Genomic DNA, 27,925 nt, shown 5'->3' on the forward strand with positions numbered 1-27,925 from the left:
CTTCTCCTGTGTGTTCTACCTGCTGTCAACCGTCATTTACCTCCGTCCATCCCCTTTCATGTTCATGCCCTGGTTTGTGTTCAGTAGGTTAGTTGTTCTCAGTTTAGATACTCTCCTGTCCCGTTTGCCGTTTCTCTATTTGCTTTGTATTCAATAAACCACCTTCTCACCTTCACGAGTGCCTGCGACTGGATCCTCCTTTATCATCTCCACATGGCCCATCTCACTCGCCGTGACATGTACAGGAGCATGTCCACCCCCACTGAAGATCTCAGTCACTGTGAAACATAGAAACCTGCTTGTGTGGCCTCTGCCTCACATGTAGATGCAGCTACAGGTTTCTCTGTCAGTCAGACTGAAACAGTGTCCTGATGCTGCATCATTCAGCTCTGTGCCCCAGTCAGCATCACTGTGTCTACCAGTGTCAGTGTTTCTTTTCCTGTAACACTCAGCACAGGCTCAGCTGGTATCCAGTGTTGGACTTTCAGCTGCTGTGATAGATCCTCTAACATAGATCAGCTCTGCTACATGTTGTTAGATCAGTGCAGCTGCCTGTCATGTCCTGATGTTTCTCTGGGTCAGCAGCTTCTCCATCAGAGGTTCACATGGAGCTGATCCAGTATCTCCAGTAACTGTGTTCTGTGCCTCACTGGTTCATCCTTCTGTCTGTGTGACGTCAGTCAGATGTTGAAGTTAAACTCTGTAATCTTCACTGTGTCACAGAGTTCAGTGAGTCCCGTTATTCACAGGATCAATCAGATCATCAGAGAACAGCTGATCAGCAATCAGTGGTGCCAACAGCACCTCCTGTGGTGAGAGGATGCAATAATGCAATGTAGCATTTTTACACTGAACACTTCCAGTCATGGAAACTGTCTGTTGGATCTGTGTGACGTTGCTTTCTTGTGTTGCTTTCTTGGTTAGAGTTCCTCACAAATGTCCAGATTATTCTTCTAATGAGGCGTCGACCATGTTTTCAGTTCTTTGGAAGAAAACATCGCCCTTTGCCATCCTTACTTTTCTTTGACTTCTTCAAATGCAGCTGAACTCCAGCTGGTATTTTATTGGACTTTGCAGCTGTTTCTGGTCATCAGTTCCTTCCTGCAAACCTCTGAACCTGAACAACAGTGATGCTGCATTGCTGGCTGATCCCAAAAGGTTGATTCTGTTCATCTGGACGTTTTCAGAAACGTTTGCTCACTGATCAGGTGACTTCTTCAGTCTCAGCTGACTGCAGCTTTACAACCTTACAAACAGCACATTTGCACAATGACTGAAACCAGCAGCAGCAGCACCTGATATATATGATACTAATATAATACATATACATATATAATCCATACTAATGATGAAGGAACTGAGCTCACAGTCCATTGTTCATTCAGTGAACTACTCAGTTTATTTTGGGCCTCAGAAATGCTCACAATGTTTGTACATCACTGATTGTCAGCAATAGACTCATTCTGCTGTGGACAGGAACACATGTGACATCACTTCCTGTTTGTTTGTGACTGAAGAGGAAGAAGTTTACAAGGAATCATTTAGAAGAGTTTCAAACATCAACTGATTGAATCCATGAATCTGAAAACGTGTTTGTGAGTGAAAGAGACAGACATGTACAGACTGAACTATCTGTTCAACAGTCAGAGTGTTTCTCTAACAGGAGACACTCTTTACACTCCACTCAGCACAGGGACACTGAGGAACCAGGAAACAAGAACACAAACCCAGGATAAAGAGTTTGAGTGAATGTGGTGTTGAAGGTGTGGAGGTGGATCAGAGTGTCAGAGGAGACTCTGTAGAAGGACAGAGTGCCAGCAGGACAGTCCACATACACTGCTGCTCTGTTAGAGACAGAGGAGGAGGAGGAGGAGGAGATGGATGTGTCTCTGTTATTGTGCCAGACAGAATAACCAAGACCATCAGAGCACTCCAGACTCCAGGACTGATCATTTTGTCCAAACAAACAGTCTCTGCCTCCTTTCCTTCTGATGCTTCTGTAACTCACTGATATAAAAACATTTCCTCTCCACTCGACCTCCCAGTAACAGCGACCAGTCAGACCATTTCTACACAGCAGCTGAGGATAATAAACATCAAATCTGTCTGGATGATCAGGATATGACTGAACCCCCACATGTGTCACGTTCCTGTTGTTGTCAGACAGTTGGAGCTTTGTGTTCACTGTGTTTGTGTCGATTGTGAGTTGACAGGAATCTGATGGAGAGAACAAACACAATCCAGCTGCAGTTATTGATCCATCATCTGTTCATTGATTGACACTTTGATGATGACTCCTGACATGATGAAGATGGTTGAATGTGTGCTGCTTTGTTTTCATGAATCCCATTAAAAACACACTTACACTTCCTCAGACCTGGTCTCAACCATCGGACTCCAGCAGGCTCCCCCTGAAAGGAGGAGGAGGGGGTCAGAGCAGCACAGTCAGCATGCACACATGGACATTACATGGCTCTCATACACACTGTTACACACTGAGGACGGCTCAAAGCTCGGCTCCACTGTTTTATTCAAAGAAATCTACATTTATTTATCAGCATATTTAAAAACAGGTTGAGCCAAAGTGCTGCACAGAGTAGAGATAAAATAGGAAACATACACAGTAATTACTATAAAGACTCGTCAGAATTGAAAGCTACAGAGTACAAATGTGTTTCCAACCGGGTTTAAAAATGTCGAGTGTTGGTGACGACCTGATGTGAAGGGCGACTGTTCCAGAGTTTGGCTGCAGCGATCGATAAAGCTCACCTCTGTTTTTTACGTCCTAGTTCTGGTCAGAAGCTACTTATCTGCAGACCTGAGGGCTCGACTTGGATTATTTTTGTTAAAGAGAGATAAGATGGAGCCAATCCATTCAGAGATTTAAAGACAAACAACAAGATCTGGAAGTGGATTCTACGACGTACTGGTAACCAGTGGAAAAAGCTGGTGATGCGTCACAGAGCCACTGCTGGAACCAGACAATTCATGAGGGAGAGAACTGTGACAGCACCGTTCCTTCACTTGACCTCAGTCGCTCTCGTCTGCTCCCTCGTAACACTGCTCTTTATGAGGTTACATGAATATGCATAAGTTCATTAACATATGAAGTCTTACACAGGTATGAACAAAGAGTACCAGTCTGTGCATAGTGTAGGTATGTGTGTGTGTGTGTGTGTGTGTGTGTGTGTGTGTGTGTGTGTGTGTGTGTGTGTGTGTCCAGATGTGACCCTGTGACCCCAAAGCTGGTGCTAAGAGTCCAGCGGTCCCCCTAACAAAGGGCTCTTATGCTTAAGCAGACACAGAGTAGGTGTCCTCCTACACCATAAATCAGTAAGAGAAGGTACAACCTCTCTCATGACCCCAAGCTGTGTGTGCATGCCAGAGCACTCTGGAAGGCACACAGAGTCTTTGCAGACTACTAAGGATCAAACCTCTATCATTATGCAATCGATTATCAAACTCTAAGCATATATGAGTAAATTTTTCTAACCATAAATACCAATCAACAATATAAACCTTACAGTTGGTTTTAATAACAGAATTTATTTGTTTCTCAAATGAGAAAGAGCTATTGAGAAACACTCCTAAATCTTTAGTTCTGAACTTTTCCAGTGGGCCAAAGTCAACATTATTCAATAATGCTAATTCTTTTCTTTTTCTACCATTAGTGGCTAATTCTAATTAGGGGTGAATAATTATTACCAGCTAATGCTAATATCATTTTCTCTTCCCTTTTAACAATGTGAGCAGCTAGTGCTAGGTAGGCTGATGCTAGCAGCTAATGCTAATTTGATGTGAATTAGCATTATATCAGTGAGGAGTTAATGCTAAGTGGACTGCCTAATGCTAATACCATATTTTCTTGCTTTATAACAATATCAGTAGCTAATGCTAACACTACATTCCTTTCAATTAACCCTATTTAGCATTAATTAACTTCATTTAACATTAAGAAGTTAATGCTAAAAAGGCTACCATTGGTGGCTAATGCTAATTTTCGGTAAATAAGCACTCGCAGCTAATGCTAATACCATATTGTCTTCCATTATAACAATGTGAGCAGCTAATGCTAGGTACGTTGCCATTATTAGCCAATGCTCATTTGAGGTGAATTAGCATCATCTGCTAATGCTAACAATGTTTTTGCTAACTCTTTTCCCTTGCATTATAACAATCTGAGCAGCTAATGCTAAGAAGGCTGCCTTTATTAGCTAATGCTAATTTGATGTGTGTTAGCATTATCCGCTACTGCTAACAAAGTTTTTTCTTACTTTTTAATAATATGAGTAGCTAATGCTTATACTATTTTTCCTTCAATTTTAACAATGTGAGCAGCTAATAATGAGTAGGTTACCGTTATTAACTATTGCTAATTTTATGTGAATTAGCATTATGAAATAATGCTAACTATTTTCCCTTGCGTTATAACGATATGAGGAGTTAATGCTAAGGAGGCTGCGATTACTAGCTAATGCTAATTTGATGTGAATTAGCATTATATTAGTGAGGAGTTAATGATAAGTAGACTGCCATTAGTGGCTAATGCTAATTTTAAGGGAATAGTAATTGGCAGCTAATGCTAATATCATATTTTCTTGCTTTAATGTGACCAGCTAATGCTAAGTAGGTTGCCGTTACTAGCTAATACTAATTTGAGATGAATTAGCATTAACCGCTTATGCTAACAATGTTTTTTCTTACTTTTTAACAATACGAGTAGCTAATGCGAACACTTTTTTTCATTCAATTTTAACTTTTCCACTGCGATGTAAAGAGTTAATGCTATAGGATGCCATTAGTGGCTAATTCTAATTTTAGGTGAAAAAGCATTAGCAGCTAATGCTCATACTGTTTTTCTTTGCTTTGTAAGAATGACAGCAGCTAATGATACGAAGTCTACCGTTATTAACTAATGCTAATTTGATGTGAATTAGCATTATCCGATAATGCTGTCACTTTTCATTTGCATTATAATGATGTGAGGAGTTAATGCCAAGTATACTGCCATTAGCGGCTAATTCTAATTAGGGGCGAATAATTATTACTAGCTAATGCTAATACCGTTTTTCTCTTTCCTTATAACAACTTGAGCAGCTAATGCTAATTTGATGTGAATTAGCATTATCCGATAATGTTAACTCTTTTCCCTTACATTATAACAATGTGAGAAGCTAATGCTAAGAAGGCTGCTGTTATTATCTAATGCTAATTTGATGTGAGTTAGCATTATCCGATAATGCTGTCACTTTTCATTTGCATTATAACGATGTGAGGAGTTAATGCCAATTATACTGCTATTAGCGGCTAATTCTAATTGGGGGTGAATAATTATTACCAGCTAATGCTAATATCGTTTTCCCTTCCCTTTTAACAATGTGAGCAGCTAGTGCTAGGTAGGCTGATGCTAGCAGCTAATGCTAATTTGATGTGAATTAGCATTATATTAGTGAGGAGTTAATGATAAGTAGACTGCCATTAGTGGCTAATGCTAATTTTAGGGGAATAGTAATTGGCAGCTAATGCTAATATCATATTTTCTTGCTTTAATGTGACTGGCTAATGCTAAGTAGGTTGCCGTTACTAGCTAATACTAATTTGAGATGAATTAGCATTAACCGCTTATGCTAACAATGTTTTTTCTTACTTTTTAACAATACGAGTAGCTAATGCGAACACTTTTTTTCATTCTATTTTAACTTTTCCACTGCGATGTAAAGAGTTAATGCTATAGGATGCCATTAGTGGCTAATTCTAATTTTAGATGAAAAAGCATTAGCAACTAATGCGCATACTGTTTTTCTTTGCTTTGTAAGAATGACAGCAGCTAATGATACGAAGTCTACCGTTATTCACTAATGCTAATTTGATGTGAATTAGCATTATCCGATAATGTTAACTCTTTTCCCTTACATTATGACAATGTGAGCAGCTAATGCTAAGAAGTCTGCTGTTATTAGCTAATGCTAATTTGATGTGAGGTAGCATTATCCGATAATGCTGTCACTTTTCATTTGCATTATAACGATGTGAGGAGTTAATGCCAAGTATACTGCCATTAGCGGCTAATTCTAATTAGGGGCGAATAATTATTACCAGCTAATGCTAATACCGTTTTTCTCTTTCCTTATAACAACTTGAGCAGCTAATGATAATTTGATGTGAATTAGCATTATATTAGTGAGCAGTTAATGCTAAGTAGGCTACCGTTATTGACTCCTTGTCACCTTGTCCCTGTGTATGAGCCCTTAGTGCGCAGGGAGCCACCAGCCACCCGCACAGTACAGAGATGGTCGGAGGAGAGCGAGGAGGCTCTTAAGGATTATTTTGAGTCGACTGTGTGGGAGGTGATCTGTGACGACCACGGAGAGGACATCGACAGCCTTACTACATGCATTACTAACTATATTAATTTCTGTGTGGATAACACCGTACCTACCAGGACTGTACCCAGATAGCAAGACGACATTGAATCTATGTTGATTTTTCATCCGAACTGTCGTATATGGTCGGGGTTGAAATGCCAATGTTGTAACAACATTGAATAACTGTGGTAAACCGACGGTCTTACTATAGAGACGTTGTAACGATGTTGATTCACCGTTGTTTTTTTGTCATTGATATTTGATCTATTTATAGTCGACCAGGTGACAACAACAACGTCGAGAAAACGCTCTATTTATAGTTGACGATCATTCGCTCCGTCACCATCAAAACCATCGATTTGTAGTTGAGCATTAAATTGCACTGCAACTGATCGGGTATAAAGTACCAGAGAAAGTAGATTTATTGTTCATTTGTTATCAATGACTTGGTCTAGTTCACCAGCTTTAAAAAATCGTGTCTACGTGCAATTTATGTATAGTTGACCGGAAATTAAAGCAGCGATCACTTGGACTATTCCGCAGCACCCTCTCACATTGGTACATCCCCCAGGTATTCATTGTCTTCTACAGTAGAGCGGGACATTTGATTTACTCTCAGCGGAATTGACCGGAGAAGGCATCAGTTCATGCACTGCACTGGCCCGCACCACGATTAGTATAAGGTAAGAATGAATGATTTTTTTCCTACTCGTTATTTCCATGTTTGCATTTGAATAACAGAAAAAACTCGTTAATGTTGTACATTAACGAGTTTTTTTACTGTTATTTACGTTGCTCCCACAAAATGTGGGAGCCCGAAATTGTGTCTACTTCTTGCAATCCGCAACAAATAAATTGCACTGCGAACAAAGTATATCAACAAAGAAAACATTTTGTTTCATAATTTCTTCGTTATATTCCTTACAAAGCTAGCTTTAACGCTCGAGGTTTCCTTTGTTCTTGCCGTAGCCGCCGGCGCTTGACCCAGACTTTCGCTCTGTAGTTGCTTAGTACTACAAAAATTCTAAATCTGTGATATATGATTGATAAACGTAAAGTTAACTGTATAAACGTGTTCAATGACTTACTTTTGATGATTGGAGAGCACTCGCTTCAATTCGCACATGAAAACTTTAGACTCAGTTTGAATGCTCACGCGGCATGCCCACGTGACTGTACGTTGCAAGCGTACATGACTTTCCGTTTGTGCCTTGAATAATGAATAAGGCTACGTCCACACGTACCAGCGTATTTTTGAAACCGCTGATTTTTCTATGCGTTTGCACCTTTTGTCCACACGTAATGTATGTCTGGCAGTACATTGTGTTTGTATTTCAGGCACATTTCACGAAGCAGAACGCAGTCTTCAGAGATATCCACGTGAACGCTGTGATACTGACCTTCAGTCCGAAGAAGAAACCCAGACCAGTCTTAAAAGAAAGCACAAGTAAAACCTTTTTATTCGCAAACATATCTTTGATTGTTAAGAATTTATAATCTTGTCTTTTGTACATATCTGTAGTGCTTGCATACTGCAATATCACCACATAATATAGTCCAAAAGTGGAAGTTTGTAAACTTTTTAAAATGCAAAGCCGTGTACACTTGTGCACTTCAAAAATTCATTGTATACTGTACCTTCTTGCACGCCTCTGTTTCCTGTGTGTGTTGTTAGAAATCAAACTAACTTTAGGAAACAATATGCCAAAAGCATATTTACAATTACTTAAGACCGTTTTAATTTCTTTTCTTTAGACCAAATCCCTGTACACATATACGGACTCAGAGGATGAGCAGCCTACAAAAAAACGGTTTCCCCAGGCCCCTCGAGTGAAAATACCAGGTAATAAAATACTGTCTAGTGTCTGTGTACATATCTGTGTCTGACACGAGGAAACTTTTTGACAAGTTGTCTGTATTCTTAAATACTTAAAAATTATCTTTTCTAAACAGCCCTCATCACTCCGCAGTCTGCCCCCAGCCCACTGATAGCAACCATCATAATGCCCCACCCAGCTTCCGGCACCTTTCGCCACTCCGGCACAAACCGACACAGCTTTGCGATCTCGCCAGCATGCAGAGTCTGATGTCTTCCCTATAGATGGTATGCTTTTAAAAAGCTTTAAAGCTGCATCACAATGTCATTGTACTCTTATCTAAAAAAAAAAACCCAATTTATACTCCTGAATGTCATCTTGTTGTGATTTTTTTTTTCTGTAGATTCCAGAGACTCTGTGAGGCCACTATTACAAGGCAAGTTTGAAAATCTTGGAATTTCACAGTTTACATGGTATAACAAATATATGTGACAGGCAAAAACTAGTAAACACTTTTAGCAGTTACAAGAACTAACAAATGAATATCCAACAAAAGGGAATAGAAATACATTGTACTGCCAATACTTTGGTTTATTCTTTGTATGACTTGAAAATCAGGCTTTAGGAAAACTAAATGACATGTTTCTATCATCAATTACATGAAGTAAACACACAAGCACTTGCATACACATTTAAGACATGAGACACGCTAATTCCATCTCATAAAATGTGTCTATAGGTGAGACGCTTTGCGTTGATTGGTGCTGCTGGACCGCACTGGAGGTGCGAGTCCGCCGTGTAATGGTTTATGCCATTACAAAGGAGCTGGCCTCTGTACTCAACTGGGCAGGGAAAAAAACCAAGGACCAGACAAAGCAAAAAGGGCATTTAAAGAGACAGCGCTGCAGATGCATATTTGGTAAGTTTTAACATTTATTGTAGTTTTATGAACCTAAAGTGAACAATAAAGGGATCAATTGATGTGCTGGGTGCGTTTCACATTTCCTATGTCTGGTTTTTGCTATATTACTTTGTCTTTCTTAACAAGACTTTCATGTCCGGTTAATCTGGAGATGGAGTCTTTGGTCTTCGACTTGTTTTTGTCCTCGGGTTGTACACTTTGTACAGCCCGAGGACCCCATGTTTTTTTTTTTTAAAGGATACACGGCACACCATGCTAAGACATATCACATTTTCAGCTTATAGCTCTTTGGGAATCAAATGCAGCAGTTTGCTGATTTCCGCCTGGTGACTTTCATGTTTATCAGCCTAGGAGTTTACATACTTTCTCCCTGCTGAAGACAGTTAACAAGAGCTTATTCATGTGCTCTAATTCACTTTTTTTTGTCTTTGTTTTTTTGTGTGTGTGTCTATTTTTGTCCTAGATGGCCTGGCGCAGCAGGTAGGGGCGAACTCTATGTCTGAGTTGGTCTTTGCTCAAGCAGTCCAGAAATGGCTCAGATATGCTCCAGATCGTGCGGGTGGCGCGCAGGGGCGACATCATCCATCCCCATCCCGGAGTAAATAATAAAAGTGACGTGAAACATAGAAATGTAAATAGGAAACTTTGTCTTTTAATAAAGTATTTTGCAAATGATACATGTCTATTGACCTTTTTTGTTTTGTTTTTTTTCAATAAAAAGCAACTGTGCGAAAGAGGTGGAAAATAAATACCATAGCTCAACAGTGTTTCAATATCAGAATCTGACATTGTTTCAATGTCAACAGTGTTAGAAAATATAACGTAGAATCAATGTCAGGTTTCAACATTGATTCAACATCAAAACCTGACGTTGTTTCAACGTTAAAAATGGGTGCAAGAGTGATGTTGGGTCAACGTCACACTTCAACGTTGCTTCAATGACGTCGCCTGATATTGACTCAACATTGTTTCAATGTTTCCTTGCTATCTGGGTACGGTGTTTCTCCAACAACAAACCTTGGATTACCCCAGAAATTAAAGCCGTCCTCAAGCAGAAGAGGAGGGCCTTCAAATCCAGAGACAAAGAGGAGTTGAAAAGGGTACAGAGAGAGCTGAGGGGACTGATAAGGAACGGGAAGGACAGCTACAGGCAGAAGATGGAGAACCAGCTTCAGCAAAACAATGTTGGTGAAGTCTGGAGAGGCCTCAGAACCATCTCAGGCCACAAACATCAGAACTCTCTGCCTGGGAGGGATGTGAGGTGGGCAAATGAACTGAATCATTTCTTCAACAGATTTGATTCAGCCATGAGGCAGTCTCCAACATCGGCTGCAGACTCACCCACCCCCACTGCTGCTGCTCCACCTCTGACACCTCAGACACTTCACACCTCCTCTACTCACCCTGCTCACTCCTCCCCACCCCCAACAACAGCATCCAATACACACTCATCACAAGGCTCCAGCCTGTCTCTCTCAACCACCCAGGTTAGGAGGGAACTGAGGAGGATTAATGGCAAGAAGGCAGCGGGCCCAGATGGCATCAGCTCAAGGGTCATCAGGTCCTGTGCAGACCAACTGTGTGGGGTGATGGAGCACCTCTTCAACCTGAGCCTGAGGCTGGGAAGAGTCCCACAGCTCTGGAAAACCTCCTGTGTTGTTCCAGTGCCAAAGACTTCACGCCCCAAGGACCTCAACGGCTACAGGCCGGTGGCTCTGACATCCCACCTGATGAAGACCCTGAAGCGGTTGGTCCTGGCTCAGCTTCGGCACCTGGTGATCTCATCACTGGACCCACTTCAGTTTGCCTACCAGCCTGGCATTGAAGCGGATGATGCTGTCATTCACCTCCTACATCGTTCCCTCGCTCACCTGGAGACCGCTGGGAGCACTGTGAGAATCATGTTCTTTGATTTCTCCAGTGCCTTCAACACTATTCTTCCCTCGGTTCTGAAGGACAAGCTGGAGAACTCTGGAGTGGACCATCACCTCACTACCTGGATTTTGGACTACCTCACCGACCGACCACAGTATGTGAGGACTCAGGGCTGTGTGTTGGACAGGGTCTTCTGCAGTATGGGGGCCCAACAGGGAACGGTTCTGGCTCTGTTCCTCTTAACCATCTACACTGCAGACTTCTCCCACAACTCCACCCAGTGCTTCCTGCAGAAGTTCTCTGATGACTCTGCAATAGTCGGCCTGATCACTGATGGGGACGACAAGGAGGACAGAGGACTGACTCAAGACTTTGTGGACTGGTGCCAGCTGAACTACCTCCAGATCAATGCCAGTAAAACCAAGGAGCTGGTGGTAGACTTCCGCAGGCACAAACATCCTCCACTGCAACCACTGAACATACAAGGTATGGACATTGAGGCTGTGGACAGCTACAGGTACCTTGGTGTTCATCTGAACAACAAACTGGACTGGACTCATAACTACAGGAAAGGGCAGAGCAGGCTGTACCTGCTGCGGAGACTCAGGTCGTTTGGAGTGAAGGGCCCACTCCTGAAGACCTTCTATGACTCTGTGGTGGCCTCAGCCATCTTTTACGGTGTGGTCTGCTGGGGCGGCAGCATCTCTGCTGGGGACAGGAAGAGACTGAACAGGCTGATCCGAAGGGCCAGCTCTGTTCTAGGATGCCCTCTGGACCCAGTGGAGGTGGTGAGTGACAGGAGAATGGTGGCTAAGCTGTCATCCCTGTTGGACAACATCTCCCACCCCATGCAGGAGACTCTGACAGCCCTGAGCAGCTCCTTCAGTGGCTGCGGCACCCACGCTGTGGGACGGAGAGATTTCACAGGTCTTTCCTCCCCACTGCTGTCAGACTGCACAACAAAGACTTCCACACATGTGCAATAACACCAAGTGCTATAATCTTTTCTGGCATCATTGTATTTTTACTCAGTTGTATATAGCATTTGTATTCTATTTTTATCCTATTGTATATTTTATTCTATTTTATTTTACTGTACATAGTATTTTATTTTATTCTATTCTGTACAGTTGTGTACGGTATTTATTCTTATTGTATTCTAATTTTTGCTATATAACTTTTGCACTGTCCACTTCCTGCTGTGACAAAACAAATTTCCCACGTGTGGGACTAATAAAGGTTATCTTATCTTATCTTTTTTTTAACTGGACCCCATTTTTCTATGTTTTTGTGTCTAAGCTACAGCTACAGCTGTTAAGAGGGAGCTGGAACAAATTACTCTTGCTATCTTTACCATCAAAAGAGCTGATGCCAGCACTCCTCCAGCCGATGTGGGTATAACCATCTAGGGTGTTCTGCATGACCTGGAAGACATGGCCTCTGCATTTGCACTCTTAATGGGTGGGATATATGCACTGAATCTCAGTTAACCTCGAGACTGAAAGCTTTCTTTGAAGTACTTCAGAAGTAAGAGACAATCAAAAGTATTGAGATTTAAAGGATTTAATTGAGAGATGATAGTTCACCAGAAATGTTGAAGGGTGGTGTGTATATTAGCGTTCAAGGTATATTGTTATGAGGTGGAAATATGTTCATATTCTGTTTGTGTTACATTGTGTGCATTGTAAAGGTAATTGCAATACATACTAAGAATAAGGGTAAGGTAGGAATGCAGGATGAATGTATATTTTGCAATTGTTTCCATGTTAAAATGTTTACAACCCAAGATTTTTGCCCAAACACTGGTAAAATATGAGTAGCTAATATGAACACTTTTTTCCATTCAGTTTTAACTTTTCCCCTGCGATGTGAAAAGTTAATGCTAAATAGGACGCCATTAGTGGCTAATTCTAAGATCGTTTTCCCTTCCCTTTTAACAATGTGAGCAGCTAATGCTAATTTGATGTGAATAAGCATTATATTAGTGAGGAGTTAATGCTAAGTAGGCTGCCGTTATTAACTAACGCTACTTTGACGTGAATTAGTATTATGCGCTAAAGCTAATACTGTTTTCCCTTACTTTTTAACAATGTCAGCGGCTAATTCCAAGTACGCTGTTGTAAATAGCTAATGCTAATTTAATGTGAGTTAGCATTATCTAATAATGCTAACACTGTTTTCTCTTACTTATTAAAAATGATAGTAGCTAATACTAATACTCTTTTCTGTTGGGTAACAACGATGTGAGGAGTTAATGCCAAGTAGGCTGCTTTTGGCGGCTTATTCTAGATAGGGATGAATAAGTATTAGCAGTCAATGCTAGTACCGTTTTCTCTTTCCTTATAATAATATGAGCAGTTAATGCTAATTTGATGTGAATTAGCATTATGTTAATGAGGAGTTAATGCTAAGTAGGCTGCCATTAGCAGCTAATGCTAATACTGTTTTCCCTTGCTTTCTACAACTTGAGCAGCTATTGCTAAGTAGGCCACTTTGCTCTGCTAAGGATTTGTGTGACCATGATGGAAACTCTGATAAGCTAATGCTGCTAAGCTAATGCTGTTTATGGGCCCTGTTAGAATCAATATTTCATTCTCATTCTGTTGTTTGAGAACAATAACAGAAAAATGTAAACTTGAGAACAAATTTATTGTGAATTCAGCTGTAAATGTAGAGTTTGTCATTATTTAAGCTTCCATTTCCAAATGTTAGCTGCTCCTGTCTGCCTCTTTGTGAACACACAGACTGAAATGATTCACATCCTTGTTTCATCCTTCTGTCACTGTGGACATACAGCATGGGAAACATACACATGGCTGACACTTTATTAGGTACACAGTGGCATCTATCTCAGGTACACCTGTGACCTAAATGATCCTGCAAACAGACTCCTTGGAGACCCCCTACATAAATATCCATGTACTATCCAGCTAGACTAGTGTGTCTGTCCCTGAAAATATTCCTGCATGTGTGATTGTTTATGTGTCATCTGCAGGAAACAAACAGGAAGTGACTGAAGGACACAGGAAATGTTTCCAGCTCTTCCTCCTCTATCAGACATTCTCTGCATACCTGAGAGTGTCCAGTCTCCAGCCTGGTTCCTTCAGTCCAGCCGACAGCAGCTTCATTCCTGAGTCTCCTGGATTATTGTAGCTCAGGTCCAGCTCTCTCAGATGGGAGGGGTTGGAGCTCAGAGCTGAGGCCAGAGAAGTACAGCCTTCCTCTGTGATCAGACAGCCTGACAGACTGCAGACACACAAAACAACAATCCATCTGTTATTCATCTCTATGGCAGCATAACTAAGGGATGGTTCAGGGTCACCTGATCCAGCTCTAACTATAAGCTTTATCAAAAAGGAAAGTTTGAAGCTGATCTTCAAAGTAGAGAGGGTGTCTGTCTCCTGAACTCAAACTAGGAGCTGCTTCCACACCCAGTCAAACATAGCCAGGCTTTCTTTGCTGCTTGACAAAACCTCAAATCCCAGTCAGAGATGATGAGCATCATCACAGTGATGATCATTTCTCTGTTAACCCAGGCTTTCTGCTTCAGGATCTGTGCACGCTCACAGAACAGATGAACTGGTGCCAGAGATCATAAAGAACATCAAACAGTCAAATTCAACACTTTAGATGGAAATATGAGATTAATGCTGCAGACAATCATGAACCTGCTGAATTCATGAACATCAAGAATGCAGCGAGTGGTAAAATAAAGATTTGACCTCAGTGTTTCTGTCTATTCCTAACATATTCCTAACATGATAGCTGCACTTTAGAGCTCTAAAACTGGAACTGACACATATTTAAACACTGAGTGTTACTCAGTACATTCAGTTCTGACACTCATCCACAGTCCAACAAAGGAAACATGGAGATCACATCAGTTTGTGACCAAAGTCTAATTATTAGTGCAAGTTAACCTGTTATTATCTCGTTAACTCATTAATTGATTAACACAACAATTATTTTATTGCACATTAACAGAGTTTTAAAAATCATGATTATTGTGAAAGTGCTCACTGGCTCTGAATATAAAAGCCATGGGTCACAGGAGGGATGTTGATCAGTGCTGGCTTGAAATGGGCGTCATTATGCGTCTCAACCAATGAGAGCATTGAGAGTGGGCCTAATACTACTGCAGCGCTCACATGACCCAGGACAGAAAGAAAGGGGCGGGGACAGAAACATGGAGACAGGTACAGATCTTTGACATGTTCATTTTAAACTGTTCCAGAGGGCAGTGTTGATACAACTAAAGTTATTTGGAAGTAAAGTTGAGGTTTTTATCGTTGGAGTACTTCAAGTCTGAAGTATCACTTAAATGCATTTCACGCTGTTGATGGCAGCAAACAAACCACCCAGACAAAGGTGGGAGGCTTGGGCAGACTATGTTGGATCAGTTTGTGGGAGGAGTCTAGATAAACTAAAGAAAGACAAGCTAACAAACACCATAGTGAAGTGAGTAGCTACAAACTGCAGGCCGATTAGTGTTGTTGAAGAAGTCGGTCTGAGGAACGTTCTTAGGATCAACAAATGACGGCATGTATGAGCCTCAAGACGCACCATCACAAGAAGAATACAGGACCTTGTGGGCCACTTTAAACACAGTCCAGCAAACGCTGCAGAATTAGAACAGCAACAAACTGAACGTGGACAAAAGAAAGAGTCACTGATACAAGACAGTCCAACCAGATGGACTTCACTCTGGACATGATTCAAAAGGATCGGCAGAAACGAGCAGCCGCTCAGGGACGCCCCCTACACACAACACCAAGGTTGCCATGGCAACTACAGGTGACACGGACAGAGTGCAGAGGTTGGAAACACAGCTGGAAGTCTGCAGGTATATTTAACATGATGTATTTCTCAGTGTCCTGTCTGTGTGTGAGAGACAAACAGCCTCTGTATGTAGAGGGCATGTTTGTGTATATAAGTAAATGAATGCTCTACGTCATTTGAAGCTTTGATTCTTGTTTCTGCTGCAGGTCTGTGACTGAACTTCTGGGAGGAGAAAAGTTGGTTTCATGCTCTGTGATTCTGCCTGTGTTTTGTCATCTCTCTCAGGTGATGGAGAGCTCAGATGATGACCCCGCCTACGTGGTCAAATTCAAGTCTGTATTCAGAACAGACCTGGAGACACGCAAACAAAATGCCAACGTTGTATATGTGAAAACTGCTGCTGCACTGGAGCCAGATTCAAGGAGCTCAAGTGTTTACCCAGATCTGAGAGGCTGAAGTTCGGGCCTCAGCCACCAACTTACTGAAGGAACAGAGGGTTGTTGGAGGGAAATCTGTGTACAGTTCCAGCCACACTCAAGTACATCTTTGTTGGTTGTAGGACCAGCCTTACTGAGGGCAGATACACATGGAGACACAACCAGGTTCTCAGGTGTCTAGCCGAGAAAGTTGAGTGCAAAAGAAAATCCATCAACGCTCAAAGAACCAAGAGGAGCGTCAGTTTTCATCAGCATTTGTACAGGAAGGAGACAAGCCGAGGACAAGCCCCTCAAACCCAGACCTGGGCCCACTAAAGGCCGCCAGGGATTGGCAGATGCAGGTGGACTTGGATCTGAGGCAGAAGACAGAGGAAGATCAAGGTACGCCAGGTGGAAGTGGGGTGCAGGGGCTTTGTTGCCAGTGCAACAGCAAAGCTGCTTAGAGAGATCGGGATCAGAGGACAGGCGCAACGGCAGGCTATAAGAGAATGTAAGGGAATGAGGTGTTATTTTTCTGCCATTTTTATCATTTCATTTTACTATTTCTAGTTTCATTATTTTGTTATTGCTATTGCATCATAATCATATAACAAGCATTTGCATTGACGCATTTATTAATAGTGATATTGCATTTAGATGTTTAAACATATTGGCACCCAATTAAGCTTTTATTACAGGTGCAGTTATAACCATTTTAAACTGTTGAGTTGAATCTATAACCCGAAATGCTTTTGAATCTAGAATCTTAAATGTTTATATGCAGACTGCATGGTGAAAGAAAAGGCCTAACGCAGAGTAACTCTGTGCCAAAATAAGACAGGAAGTTACATGCTTTGCAGGAAGTGAAACCGAAACCAGAGTCTGAGTGAAAGTTAGTCTGAGGAGCAGTTTCGATGATGCTATTATCTTTTATACTTTTATATTTTTTGATTAAGCTTTTAGTAGAGGTTCTTGATTAAAATATTTATTCAGTAGAGTACACATACATAGTTTCGGTTCGGTTATTACATACACGAGAGCAGCTTCTGTCTCTCTGTCTGGTGAGAGGTCAGGAGCTAGTCGGCGAGGTGAAATAGGGTGCGATTGTGGTTAGCACATAGACACACACGTAACCACACACACACACACACACACACACTTAGTCAGAGGGAATCATTTATAGGTGAAAGTTTAATCATGTTTTGCTTGTGGCTGAAAATTGTGCCTGCGTACGTGACAGTTTGTTCCAGACGATAAGCGAGCGTCCGGCAGTGACAGGAAGCACCTGGCTTCAAGGCGAAGAGAATGATCTTTTTAAACTGTGTTAAAAGTCATTGTGGTTTTGATTTGACGTATCCATGTATTGTGTTTATCTGACGCAAGAGGGGGCGTTCTAATACCCCGATGTATAAAACTGTGTTCTGAAGTTTTGGAGATGAGATCTGATGCTGTCTGGGTACAGATCTCCCACGCTGCGTGTGTTTCATTAAAATCTTCGTTGACTCCACCTGACAGGGTCAGTGTGTTATTCCGATCTCCACCATCTCTCTCTCCTCATAATGAACCTTAACAAGAACTAGCTAACACTGCTGAGAGGACCAGTCACTGGCTATGGCTAAAAAGGGCTGACATCACTTGGGCAGCTAAGGCAGTCAGCTAACCACGAGAGAAAAGAAATATTCCACTCTTCTCCCCTCTGCTCTTCTTCCCTTTTCTGGGAGGCAGTGGGGAGGTAGAGCGAACAGCCCGATTCGGCGGAAGGTGTGGAAGCCAGACCAGACGCTCTCCTCTCTCCTATCTTGTCCCTTTTGTCTTACTTGTCTCTATCACCTTTTCTATCCCTTTGAAGAAATGAGGCTCCATAAATGCTAAAGTGGTAAGAATTATTACTCAGTTGCAGTGAATGGAAAATAAACTGTAGGAAACTAAACAGAAGAAGAAGGGAAATAACAATTTAACATAAATCAGTGACACACTCAGGGGCCTGATCAACCCTGGCAGGGGTGTCTAGTGTCTAGAGCAGGGGTCTGCAACCTTTTACACCCAAAGAGCCATTTGGACCCGGTTTCCACGCAAAAGAAAACACTGGGAGCCGCAAATACTTTTTGACATCTAAAATGAAGATAACACTGTATATATTGTTTTTTTATCTTTATGCTTTGTGTGAACAACTAAGGTGTGCTGCTTATGAAATCCATGAAGTGCAACAGAGAAAATTAAATTATATTTATATAATCAACACATTTTGAACTCTTAAAGAAATATAACAAAAGGAAAGACACCCAGCTGAACTAAAATGATCCAGCAAACAAAAACTGTTGTGAGCCACCACCCTTATATCACCTTTGGGCTGTTGGAGCCTTGACCTGACTCTTAAAAAATAATTGGAAAAAAGCTCTATGCTGCTGAAAGATGGATATTTGCAAAATTCTGCCTAAATATGTATTTTACCTGGTTAATGCATGCGGTGGGGCGTGGTTTGCAGCGCCGCTGCAGGGGAGGTGGACGCACCTGAGCAACACCCGCAATCACGCCTCGCCGCCTTTACGTCTGCGCTATCTGTGCTGTTGTGTTGTTGGTGGTGTATGTCGGGCTGTGAGCTGAAAAGCTACAGCCGGCTGTATGCGTACAGCAACCATGTGTGAAAAGTGCTCAATATAGAGATGCTCAAAAGCATGCTCATGGAAACATCGTCGGGTCTGCCATGATTTGTTTACAATGGGACTTCTGCTCCTGAACCTCTGCTCACAGCGTCTGCAAATCGGGGCTGTACGAAGTCAGTTTACGCAGGACTGTAAGCTGTCATCTGTCAGGCGTGAATGGTGTTTGTCTTTAACATAGTTCACGGTGGAGAACAGCTGCTGACATAATGTGAATCCGAAGATCCATAATTGGCCTATCTGGGGTTGAAAGTCTCGATAAATGCACGGCGTTTCCTTCCGCGAGTGTGACTCTTATTTTGAGCGATGAAAAAATAATAGAATATAATTTTATTTTTATTTTTATATTTCAATATCACAATAATCTTCCATTTTAGAACTACGAGTTAAAAAGAACTAAGATAAATAAAATACACTTCAGCTAAATACTTCTAATTTATTTGCCCAAACCACGTGGAGCCGCACTATAAGGACTAAAGAGCCGCATGCGGCTCCGGAGCCGCAGGTTGCCGACCCCTGGTCTAGAGGGTGTCTAGTGATAATGGCCGAAACACCTGATGAATCCAAGGTCCACTACTGACGATGTGTCCCAAATTTAAAATGATAATCTAGATCGATCTCTAATCCCTAAACCTAACCAAGGAAGGAAAATGGCAGATTAGCCTGGGTAAAAGACCGAAAGTTGAGGCACACAACGATGTGTGCTGCTGGCAAAGTTTCTGGGCTTTCCTCATAACAGCCATCCCTCAAGAGTCTCTCCATCTAAAGCAATGCATTATCAGGGACTGTAACATCTAGTCCAGGGGTGCTCAATCCCAGTCCTCGAGAGCTACTGCCCTGCAGCTTTTAGATGCGTCCTTGTTCCAGCACACCTGAATCAAATGAATGGCTCGTTATCAGGCCTTTGCCAGACTTGATGGCATGCCGAATTGGTAATCCAACTATTTGATTCAGCTGTGTTGGAGTAGAGATGCATCTAAAAGCTGCAGGACAGTAGCTCTCGAGGACAAGGATTGGGCACCCCTGATCTAGTCCTTTTAACTGAATCAGTACAAACACACACTTCACACACTCTAAGTCCCTGCACGGTAAATGAGCTGATGAGCGTTTGTGCTGCTACCTGATAACAGAAAAATAGTTCTGCTGGTTCCTGTTCTGAAAACACACATTTATAAATGTTCACTTGCTGCTGATCAAAGGTGCCTGTTATAATGTTATGTTGGTGGCTCCGGACTGTGAGGGGAACTTTGTAAAAAAAATAGATCAAATGTTGACGTCCTGGCAGAGACAAAGAACTTTGATTTGCTATTTGATTTGATTAGATTCATGTTTCAGCTCAGAGTGACAGAAATACTTGAACTGCTACTGTGTTAAAGGGAATACTGCTGTTAGAAAGCACCTGATTTGTTTCTGCACACTGAATGTTGCACTTCTCATACTGCAGTACTATTAAAATAAGTACACAATACACTACTTTTGAACTCATGATTGAATGTTGCTGTAACAATGCCATTAATGGTCATTCAAAGTGTTCATGGTTGCCCAGCACTACAAATGATTGTACAAGTGTGACTGATCCACTTTCTAATGTGTGTGTAGCACACACTGTTTGTCACGGTGTCACAGGTGAGTCTGTGTATCCAGGTTCTATGAGGAGAACAGGATATAGTGACTGAGTCCAGCAGCTTAAAGTCTGACTCCATCCTCCATTTAAATAACTCACAGCAACAACTGAACAGCTTTGCCTTTGTGTAGCTGACACTTCATTTTCATGTCCTTCTATTCTGGTTCATCTGGTTTCAGTTTCTATAAGCACACAGGTTTCATCAGTGACTCTATGACCTCAGTTATCTTTGCTGGGCCTTAATGCTCTGAACAAAGCTGCACATCACAAGACTAAATAGAAATGAATCAGTCTTTCATTTCTCACTGCTGTTTGACTTCAGCTCTCAATGTCCCACCATAACCCATGGAAAGAATTACTGTCCATCCAGGCTCCTGAACATGAAGCTGATGAAGGTGGAGTACTGTGAGGGCTGATGGAGATGATGATGAGGAATCCAGGAGCAGTGGATGAAAGGCAGCATCACCATGAAGGATCAGTGTGAGAATACATCATCATCCACAAAGAAAACCAGTCTGAGTGTCTGACGCTCTTGTTAGAAAGACGCAGTCGCAGCTTGTGGCTGCAGTTAGCTGGTTTGCTAGTTAGCTGGTCTACTAGTTAGCTGGGAGCTAACTCACTAGATCATTTGATGCTAAACTGTCTAAACTGTGTGAGCAGCTTTCATGGCTGCTCTGTGTTACCCTCAGCCTCTCTTTAACTCCGTTTTTCCTCCTTACAAACTAGAATACCTTCTTTTTTAGCTTCTCCACACCCAAGCTGTGGCTAAGCTACCAGCATGCAGGCTCGGTGTGTCTCACCCAACAATTACACTCGTCACCCAGACGAACACCACTCCACAAGTTCACAACTAGGAGGCACTAAAAGACCACATACAGTGAGATTATCACTAAATGTCTGCTGTGTCTGAGGGTGACTTGGATTTTTCCTAACTGGCTACATGAACACAATTAGCTACAGTTCTATCTTTGTAAAAGAGACTCAGCAGCAGATTAGAACCAAACAGAAACATTTCTACTTTTTCTGCAACACCAGCTGAATGTATGGAGCCTAAACTCCAGTGACAATGAGACACATACAGTGTGACTGCTGTGACTTTACAGCTGGGCCTCATTCACTGGCATTAGTCAGATATGACTGAATCTATATCACACTTAAAGCTTTCTGTGAATGAAAGAATCAGTGAAAACGAGGCACTTCAGTTGATTTTAAACACAAACTCTGAACATAACCTGATCCAGACCAGGTTATAGGTTCAGCATCAGTAACCATGGTGATGTAGCCAGGTAAACACCGAGCTAGGACAGAGACAGACAAACATTTATGCTCACAATCACTCCAGTTAACCCAGCATGCATGTTTTTGGACTGTGGGAGGAAGCAGAGAACCTGAAGACAACCCACACAGGTCACACTATCACCCTTATTTAGACATTAATAATAAATTAATTGATAACGTGATAAATTATTTAATATTTTAAGGAAAACAAAAAAACGAGAAGTCTAAACTACAAAAAAAAACAAACCTGCGACCGTGACATATTCAGTCCATTCAAATGTCCAGCATGCATATATGAAGAATGTAACACTGCAGTGAAATGGAGCCCTGCTGATGCAGACGCTCTTCTGGTCTCATACTGACCACCTGCTGAAGCTAACAGGCTAACACTAGCATCACTGCATGTAGCCCCACTCTTCTCACAGCAACATACAGCTGTCATGGCTCGACTTTTCACTGATTGGCTCAGGTTAACTTGTAAAATATAAAGTCCCAGCAGTACTAGCTGTTTTATATGCTGTTTATAATAAGCTAAATGTGCTGATAATGTGCAAATAGAGCCTGAAGCAGCTAGCACTGTTAGCATCAACACCAAGCCCTGTTACATTTACACAGTGTTAGAGCAATGGCTCCAAACAGCTCTGTAAAAGCCTTCAGAATACAGGCAGGAATCGAACTGGAAGGTTTGGTCAATGAAGTGCTGCTGAAATAAAGCTTTTTGACTGAGAAAATCAGATTTGTCATTTAATTTCAAATGAAAACAAGAAGTAAACAAAATCCCTAATTACCCCAGAAACTGATTATTTACATTAAGACATTTTTATCAAGTTAATGTTTGTGCAGCAATATAAATCAGGTTTGAAATGATCAACAATAGAAAAATGTAAATGCTGACCTGAGAGTTTCCATTTTACAGTGTGGACTCTTCACTCCAGCAGACAGAAGCTTCACTCCTGAATCCTGCAGGTCAGAGTTACTCAGGTCCAGCTCTCTCAGACTAGAGGACTGGGAGCTGAGAGCTGAGGACAGAGATGCATGGCCTCTCTCTGAGAACTGACAGTGACTCAGTCTGAAAAATGGAAGATAAACATTTAACAAACACTGTTGTTAAAGTGCAGTGAGGGTGCACTGAAGAGTTATTAGATTTAGCAATTAATCCTGTTTTTATTTTTTATTTTTAGAAATCCTTCATTCATATTAAGATACAACAAATGGATGACACTGACATTTACTGACTAAAATATACTGCTCAAAGAAACAACAACAACAAAAGGGCAACATGGTAGTCACACAATGGTTAATTAATTCTGGTATTCTATTGCAAATACCAATTGGGCTCCATGTGCCGGGCAGTGAGGGTAGCGCATTAACACCAAAGTAGCTGACACATTGATCAACATTGATCAATAACTCTCTCTGCTCATTAAATTATCATAAAACTATTGCAGAAGTTTTTTTTCCAAGTAGTGGATTGTTATTGGTTAATCCTGTCAACTGATGAAAAGCACAACATAACTTGATCTCACCTCAGAGTATTCAGTTTACAGTGTGGACTTGTCAGTCCTGCAGAAAGAAACGTCAATGGTGAATCCTGCAGGTTGTTGTTACTCAGGTCCAACTCTCTCAAACTGGAGGATTGGGAGCTGAGAACTGAGGACATAGCTTCATAGCTTCTCTGTGACAAGTTACAGAGACTCAGTCTGGGGGAACAGAAAATTTTTAAAATTCCACGTGGTAAAGACATTAGAAATATGACAGATGATTATAACTTCAGAATAAACAGATCCCTCTCTCTCATGTGTTTCATGAAAAAACAAGAATAAAAGCTAACCTTTATTTGTTTAGAATTTGTTTGACTTCTTGTGTTAACTCATAAAGATTTTAGAATATTACTTGATCTGACCTGAGCTTTTCCAGGGTACACTGTGGACTCTCCACTGTAGCAGACAGAAGCTTCACTGCTGTATCCTGCAGAGTGTTGATACTCAGGTCCAGCTCTCTCAGACTAGAGGACTGGGAGCTGAGAACTGAGAACAGAGCATCACAGCCTCTCTCTGAGAGGCCAGGAACACTCAGCCTAAAAAACAAACACAAAATAAAAACATAATTTGAAAAATTGTTATTTGATAATAATGTTTGTGATTAATTTAAATTACTTCTTATGTTGAACCTGTACATCAAAGACAAATGTCCGTGTGCATTGTGACAAAACAAATTTCCCACATGTGGGACTAATAAAGGTTATCTTATCTTATCTTATCTTATCTTATCTCATCTTATTAATATTTATGGTTAACTAAAAAATGTTTTAGTTTTAAAAATGTTCCCTGTTTAAATATAAAGACCTGGAACTTGTTCATTGAAGGCAACGCTAAAGAAAAACAAGTGATGAGTCCTCATTCTGTGAACAGGTGATGAGTGTGTAAGCATTCAGCAATGAGAGGGAAGGCTGGCTCACATCCTGGTGAGTGAGGGCTTGTCAAGATATGATCGAGAGATTCTGGGAGACTGAACCAGTGAACTTTTCATGGAAATTATTTCTACTAAAGCAGATATAGTGATTAGTCCTTCCATCAGTCGTCCACAAAGCAGTGAGATAAAGTCTCAAGTCTCATTCTGCACAGTGTAAATCTCAGTGTCCTCTGGGTCCTCACTGATCATTGTATTCTGTCACAAACTGTCATGGTTCACAGACTGCATAAAGTCGGAAATCAAAGTGATGACATAGGAGAGATTGAAAAAAAATCAATCAAGCAAATAAATCTGTCAACAAGAAACGTGAAGAAACACGATGAATCTGATTGAATCTGCCAGCAGCTGCAGATCCTGGGAACTGTACTGGTGAGGCTGATTGTAACATATAGAAGTTAACTCATCTCCAGCTGAGCAATAAGACCAGAGGAGGAATGAGGGAGTTGATGATTATCACCTATGGCTCCATCACAGTCTTTGGACGTCTTCAGTCAGTGGAGAATGATGCTGCTCGGCTTTTAACCAGCACATGAAATAGACTGGACATTACTCCAGTTTAATCTCTTTACACTGGTAACCAGTTCATGTTAGAATTCATTTAAAATTTCAGTCCTTACTTTTAGAGCCCGGTGTGGTCAAGTCCCAGCCTATATTTCTGACCTTCTAGAACCCTACAGCTCTTCTCACAGTCTGAGATCTTCCAGTCAAAGGCTGTTAATGGTCCCACTACCTCATTTGTTCAGACTCTAGTATTCAAATTGGCCTTTAACTAGTTTTAGGCCGTATGATGTTCAGTGTTTGCAGTTTAATGTGTTTTTATTGCCCGTTTCTATTGTAAAGCACTTTGTGTTTTTTCACCTGTGAAAGCTGCGGTATAAAGTTTACTTACAGGATGATTCTGGATATGACTTTGATAAAAACTGAAACCGAGAAATATTTAAGACCCTCTGACATTTACTGCTGCTATCAAACATTAAATAAAACCTACTTTATTTAGTGCTGATGATCATTTAATTAAATATGTTTAAAATTTTAAGCAGCCATCACACATGACACTGTTTATGTTATAAATAAAAGACTGATTACAGATGTACTCACAGAGCTTTGTTGGAGGCTTTGACCACTGGCAGCAGCCTCAGAAGAGCCTCCTCTGAAGCAGAGTATTTCTTCAGGTCAAACACATCCAGATCTTTTTCTGATGACAGTAAGATGAAGACCAGAGCTGACCACTGAGCAGGAGACAGTTTATCTGTGGAGAGACTTCCTGATCTCAGGGACTGTTGGATCTCCTCCACTAGAGAACGATCATTCAGTTCATTCAGACAGTGGAACAGATTGATGCTTTTCTCTGCAGACAGATTCTCACTGAGCTTCTCCTTGATGTACTGGACTGTTTCCTGATTGGTCTGTGAGCTACTTCCTGTCTGTGTCAGCAGGCCTCGTAGGAGAGTCTGATTGGTCTGCAGTGAAAGACCCAGGAGGAAGCGGAGGAACAAGTCCAGGTGTCCATTTGGACTCTGTAAGGCCTTGTTTACAGCACTCTGGTGAAAAGATTGTAGGTTTGGTTTGCTAATTAATTTAGACAACATCGAGGTTGTTTGTTGTTCTTCCAGCAGATTGAGTCCAGAGTTGATGAAGGTCAGATAGACATGAAGAGCAGCCAGAAACTCCTGAACACTCAGATGGATGAAGCAGAACACCTTGTCCTGGTACAGTCCTCTCTCCTCTTTAAAGATCTGTGTGAACACTCCTGAGTACACTGAGGCTGCTCTGATATCGATGCCACACTCTGTCAGGTCTGATTCATAGAAGATCAGGTTTCCTTTCTGCAGCTGATCAAAAGCCAGTTTTCCCAGAGACTCCATCATCTTCCTACTCTCTGGACTCCAGTGTGGATCTGTCTCAGCTCCTCCATCATACTTGACCTTCTTCACTTTGGCCTGAACCACCAGGAAGTGGATGTACATCTCAGTCAGGGTCTTGGGCAGCTGTCTTCCCTCTTTGGTTACCAGCACATCCTCCAGAACTGTAGCAGTGATCCAGCAGAAGACTGGGATGTGACACATGATGTGGAGGCTTCGCGATGTCTTGATGTGGGAGATGATCCTGCTGGCCTGCTCCTCATCTCTGAATCTCTTCCTGAAGTACTCCTCCTTCTGTGGGTCAGTGAACCCTCTGACCTCTGTCACCATGCCAACACAGTCAGGAGGGATCTGATTGGCTGCTGCAGGTCGTGTGGTCATCCAGAGGCGAGCAGAGGGAAGCAGTTTCCCCCTGATGAGGTTTATCAGCAGCACATCCACTGAGGTGGACTGTCTAGGGTCAGTTAGGATTGTAGTTTTGTGGAAGTCCAGAGGAAGTCGACACTCATCCAGACCATCAAAGATGAACACAACCTGGAAGTCTTCAAAGCTGCAGATTCCTGCTTCTTTGGTTTCAGTAAAGAAGTGATGAACAAGTTCCACCAAGCTGAACTTTTCGTCTTTCAGCACATTCAGCTCTCTGAAAGTGAATGGAAATATGAACTGGATGTCCTGGTTGGCTTTGTCTTCAGCCCAGTCCAGGGTGTATTTCTGTGTTAAGACTGTTTTCCCAATGCCAGCCACTCCTTTTGTCAGCACTGTTCTGATTGGTTCATCTCTTCCAGGTGAGGCTTTAAAGATGTCTTCTTGTCTGATGGTTGTTTCTGGTCTGTCTGGTTTCCTGGATGCTGTTTCAATCTGTCTGACCTCATGTTCATCATTGACCTCTGCAGTCCCTCCCTCTGTGATGTAGAGCTCTGTGTAGATCTCATTCAGAAGGGTTGGGTTTCCTGCTTTAGCGACCCCCTCAAACACACACTGGAACTTCTTCTTCAGTGTGGATTTAAGGTTACGATGACAAACAGCAGCTGGAAGTTCTGAACAATAATAATAATAAAAGTATAACTTCAACAATCATATTTTACAAAACGCTGATGACAGTTTCTGACCCACTGAGAAATGACTGAACACACTGGTGTCATAAGTGTCTCATTTATCTAACAGGTTAAAACCTTAAGTAAGAAATCCTCTTACGTCTCTGCAGACGGTCAGCCAGCTGCTCCTGCTGCTTCATTCTCCTCAGGAAGTCCACTGTGATCTTCACAAATGCCTCTCTGCTGCTTCTCTGCTCATCATCCTCCCTCTGAAACTTCAAGCATTGGGGCTTATTTGGATTCAGAGCCTTCTGGATCTTCTTCAGCTCGTTCTTCACAAAAGTGATGATGTTGTCCTCCAGCAGCTGGAACAGGATACTTTATGAATGAGCCACCACTCTGAACTTCAGTCTACACAACATCCACTTCTTTATGATCAAGGAGCATATCATCCATGATCGCTTCACCAATTGTAAGTCTGACTTCATCTGATTAACTGAGACTTTGTCCACAACTCCATGATCCCAAAACATTGATTCTGTTCATATGAATGCAGCGATTTCAGTGGGAGAAACATTTCACTGGTGTTCAGAGCTGAACTACCAACGGGTTGATGATCGAAGCCAGAAACTTGGAGATGTTTCAGGTGACTGAGTTGATTGTACAGCCAACTGGTCTTAAAGGTTCACTCTGTTTACACATACAGATCAGTATTTAAGGTTTGACTCTCATCATCCACGGGAGCACAAACTGGGTGTCATCAGGACGCTACAACACAGAACAAACACCATCTCCACAGACACAGCAGCCAGGGAAGCAGA

General features: G+C 41.7%; 1 protein-coding gene across 1 annotated transcript in view; it reads right to left on the bottom strand.

Moving 5' to 3' along the window:
* Nucleotides 1–1,729: 1,729 nt before the first annotated feature.
* The window catches only part of LOC120434845 (NACHT, LRR and PYD domains-containing protein 12-like), a gene marked incomplete at its 3' end in the record, with an annotated part of 35,195 nt that continues 8,999 nt past the window's right edge, over nt 1,730–27,925 (bottom strand). Inside the window, exons 5-11 of the mRNA XM_039603303.1 lie at nt 27,265–27,469; nt 25,307–27,107; nt 23,263–23,436; nt 22,632–22,805; nt 15,278–15,284; nt 2,366–2,405; nt 1,730–2,217 (exon numbers count right to left, since the gene is read on the bottom strand). Of these exons, the coding sequence (XP_039459237.1) occupies nt 1,730–2,217; nt 2,366–2,405; nt 15,278–15,284; nt 22,632–22,805; nt 23,263–23,436; nt 25,307–27,107; nt 27,265–27,469 (2,889 nt within the window). The remainder of the gene's footprint in view (nt 2,218–2,365; nt 2,406–15,277; nt 15,285–22,631; nt 22,806–23,262; nt 23,437–25,306; nt 27,108–27,264; nt 27,470–27,925) is intronic.

Source organism: Oreochromis aureus, linkage group 3, assembly GCF_013358895.1.
Source record: "Oreochromis aureus strain Israel breed Guangdong linkage group 3, ZZ_aureus, whole genome shotgun sequence".
Lineage (NCBI taxonomy): Eukaryota > Metazoa > Chordata > Actinopteri > Cichliformes > Cichlidae > Oreochromis > Oreochromis aureus.